Source organism: Loa loa (assembly GCF_000183805.2).
Source record: "Loa loa unplaced genomic scaffold supercont3.9, whole genome shotgun sequence".
Taxonomy (NCBI): Eukaryota; Metazoa; Nematoda; class Chromadorea; order Rhabditida; family Onchocercidae; genus Loa; species Loa loa.
In genome coordinates, this window is record NW_018108189.1 from 366560 (window position 1) to 370455 (window position 3896).

Genomic DNA, 3896 nt, shown 5'->3' on the forward strand with positions numbered 1-3896 from the left:
CTTTAATGATAAAATGCTTACAGTTATCATCGACGTCTCGACTGATATCATCCCCAGCAGGAAAATATTATCGTAAAAGCTTGGAACTGAAACATTTAATTTAATTAAAGTTTGGTTGCCTCGGAAAAGGTCACAAATAATTTATTCAAAATGGAGCTTTCTCGAAATCTAAGCAATGCTCATACCGTTTCTGTTTCGTGCAATCGCTGTAGTGTCACCCATTCACAACCGATGTCAATAATTTTGCATAAAATGAATCCATCTTTATCATCAGGTGCCCAAACAAGCATATTTACTCCCTCTGCTTCCATCAGTTCAGTTGTACCAATACTCAAAAAACCAGATTGAAAATATATTTCCAGCACTTACGGAAATTAAATTTAAATTCATTATTCGAACTAATGGTATAAGCCAGCAGCAAAAAGCAGTTTTTTGATAATTTTTTACTTAACAGCATTTTCTACATCATGCAATGTTTGCTATAAAAGACTTATTTTAAAATAATCACTGGACGATTGGTCATTAATCATAGTACCATTATACGAAATTAACTTTCTGAGAATTTCATGAAATGGTATGTTGTAGAAATATGCGTAGAAGATTTTAGAAAATATGCGTAAAAAACTCCTAAATTTTAGAGACAAATCGCTCCTTCTGTAATTTACTTCCAAAATATTATTTTAGAATGACAGCATTGGAAAAAAACGACCTTTGCGTACAAACCACTCGCCACTACGAATGATAATAACAAATAAAATTTCTGAACGAAAAAACTATTTTTGTGAAAGAGAGGACAGTGTCTGAAATTTAAATTAAACTTTAAAATCTTCCATATCGTTTAGACGAAAAATTTTTCAATGATAAAAAACGGAATTGTACCAAAATCTGATAAGCAAGCTAAGAGAAGATAAAAAGTGACTCACTGATAGCATAAGCTGTCCACATTTTTCTTTTTTTTTGAAATTTATGCTATTATCAATGATCTATTTAGCTCATGAAATTTCGCCCGGGCATTTCGTCACAATGTTCAAGTGTGTAATAGATGAGACGATTGAATACATTTGAAGATAACGCTGTCACCGGTTCAGCAAGGAAAGCTTGACACATAAATTATCAACAGCTAAAAGGGGAACAGTTTGAAAGCTAACACTACGATTTTCTCGTTCAGGAAGACTATGATTCCATCTGAATTGTTTTACACCACCATCGGTTAATGATAAATTTACACTGATTGGGCTATTCGGATAACTCTATCTTATCTTTCCCTTTCAGTTTCCCGTTTTCCCACCTTATTATTATTATTATTATTTTTGGTCTTTATGAATATAAAAAGTTTTTTAAATGAAGAACGTTATCCTCTTTTCATTCATTTTACTCCACTTTTCACATAATTCACATTTCTTTCTAATAATTCATAGATACTTCTTTGACTTTATCTCCGTACAATACAACTTTAGAAGTTCCAAAACTCAGACTCTCTAAATTAATTTATTGTTTGATAAGCTGAAAATGATACACTGATTCAAGTCAAATCCCATACAGTAAACGCTTAACAGCTTAACACCTTTCATTGTTCCATCGCATTGTATCATACACTCACTAAGCTTTTTTAACACAAGTTATTGGTTTATAAATAGAATCTATAACAATGCCTATAAATGAAATAGTAACAATACATAAGTAAACATTAAATGTTTTAGTAGAAAAGAAATATAGCTTTTATGAAGAGCAAATATTGAAATCTACAAAAAGTATAAACTGATCATCTGCCAGTCAAGGATAAAATTTTTGATTGGTAGAGATATAATCAGATGGATGAAATTTTTTTCATCATGAAAATCCTATGTCGTCCTTAATAAAATAAGATACGACAGTATCTAAAATACAAGAACATCAGCATAAGAATGATGCTACAGTAGTTTTCGAGCAACATTGATTGTAATTTAAATCATCTTCAAAACAATGAATTTCACATAGTACCACGATATCTGTGTCCTCGTTTTCGTTTTCATCTTCTCGTATTCCAAGTTTCATATGTCATAAATCCAATGAAAGCGATAAGGGAAGTTGTTTTTTAAATCTTTCATAATAGGGATAGGAATTACAAAACCTCGGAAATAGCAACAACAGGGAAAGCAACCAAAGTGAATGCTGAAAAACTCTTATTAAAAATGTGCCGCCATTCGGGACTTCTTTTAGTTTAGCTGAGCATTTTCAAAATTTATCTAGAAGCAGTTATCCAAGTGTCCAAAGTAGCTAACATTTGATTAAGTTCTAAAATTACATTATCTTAGTTAAAGCTATGGATTTGAATTTTTTCTAATAACATTGTGACTCAATATCTATTTGTCAAAATTCAAACTTCATTTTTCGGTTTTCAATCTAAATTCACTTGAAAATTTTCAAAAACATAAGCAGTTGGTAATTGAATTATTAGTGGTATAACATATTTAAGGAAAATTTGTTTCCTGTAAAAATATTTTATAGATAAATGGATATAGGAGAATCAATAGTTATCGCTAACAGTGCTTTTAATGTTTATCAACTCATTAGTCAGATGTAATCTTTCCTAATTCCTTCTGAGAAATAGTCCCATTTTTTCATATTCCAGTCAAGAGAATGGGAATTAATTGATATATCAAACAAGACGAGACGACTAATCACTTTGGATGCGAGTAAAAATTATGTCATGAAGGTATAGTACGCCAGACTCTGCAGACTCTGCACTATACTATAGCAATCCTATTCATCACTGTGCTGAAAACTGTCAAAAAATAACGGTTTCAAAGAACGTGTCTGGAATGAAGAACAACTAATTAATCATTCTGTCAACTGAAATAACCGCAGCTACAAGCTAAAGTTTAGGACTCACTTTAAACATGTTCTGCAGAGAACTGATTCATTAATCCTTTTAAAAACTAGACTTTCAAATAAAATTGTCTTTCATGAGATCCTGCTTAAGGTAATAGTTTTAAGAACAGCACTCGTATTATTCGAACTGAGCAAATGTTTGCAAGTCAAACAAACGATGTTTGCAAGTCAGTAACTAACTCATCAAAATGAAATTACGGTATGATTTTTGTTTTATTTAATAAAAACAATTGCTAATAATAAATGAATACCATTTATTAAGTTAACACTTAGATTAAGAACTTGTAAGTTTTTGGTTTTATTCTTCCGGAACCATTCTGTGGTACGATGGAGCAAAGGAAAATAAAAGATACAGTTTGCGGTGAGTAAAGTGAAGAGTTTGACAGTTGGATGTACAAAGAAGAGTGAAACAAGTATAAGCGTTGTTATAATGGAGGCTGAAAGACTCAAAGCAGTGAGCAAGATTGACTTTGCTTTCGAGCATGGATATAAAGGTGCAAAAAGTGTTACGGAAGAGTGTTTGGTTTTCTTGTTTCATAACGAATAAAACTCGACTTCCTTACTTTCTTTATTGAAAGAAAGCTAGTTTCTACGTTTAGTTAAGAGAAATTGTTTTATTAAGATTGAATAATCAATGAATAGATGAGGATCTGTTGATTCCTTTGATGTAACAAAATACCAGAAATACAGATAGTATTTATTAACTAAGTAGAAATTAACGCAAATGAGATGCAATCGTTACTTTAATTCCGAGGAATAGATTGAAATGAATTATTGGGAGGATAAAGTAGTAAACGGAACAAGATAACAAGCTGGATCGGTGATTTAAATGAAGTAGTAGAAATTCATTTGCAGGGATGAATGCGTATATAGTGTTTATTGAGTGAACAATGAGTACCAATATCAAATCCTAGTTAATTTATATTGAGAACATGTGAGTGTGGATTACAATATGAGAATAGCTCCACATAAGTCTTTACAAATCTGACAGTAATTAGCTGGAAGGAATTTACATATAAGATTAG

The 3896-nt window shown here is 31.1% G+C and overlaps 2 protein-coding genes across 2 annotated transcripts; one reads left to right on the top strand and one right to left on the bottom strand.

Moving 5' to 3' along the window:
* Window positions 1-47: 47 nt before the first annotated feature.
* Window positions 48-311, bottom strand: LOAG_16601 (hypothetical protein; the record flags this gene model as incomplete). The annotated part of the gene is made up of 2 exons (XM_020449252.1): window positions 48-86; window positions 186-311. 2 exons carry the CDS (start codon window positions 309-311, stop codon window positions 48-50), a joined length of 165 nt encoding a protein of 54 aa, XP_020307267.1.
* Window positions 312-2491: 2180 nt separating this feature from the next.
* On the top strand, window positions 2492-3418 carry LOAG_13360 (hypothetical protein; the record flags this gene model as incomplete). Its single annotated transcript, XM_003148869.1, has 3 exons — window positions 2492-2536; window positions 2612-2695; window positions 3227-3418. 3 exons carry the CDS (start codon window positions 2492-2494, stop codon window positions 3416-3418), a joined length of 321 nt encoding a protein of 106 aa, XP_003148917.1.
* Between the last annotated feature and the right edge of the window lie 478 nt (window positions 3419-3896).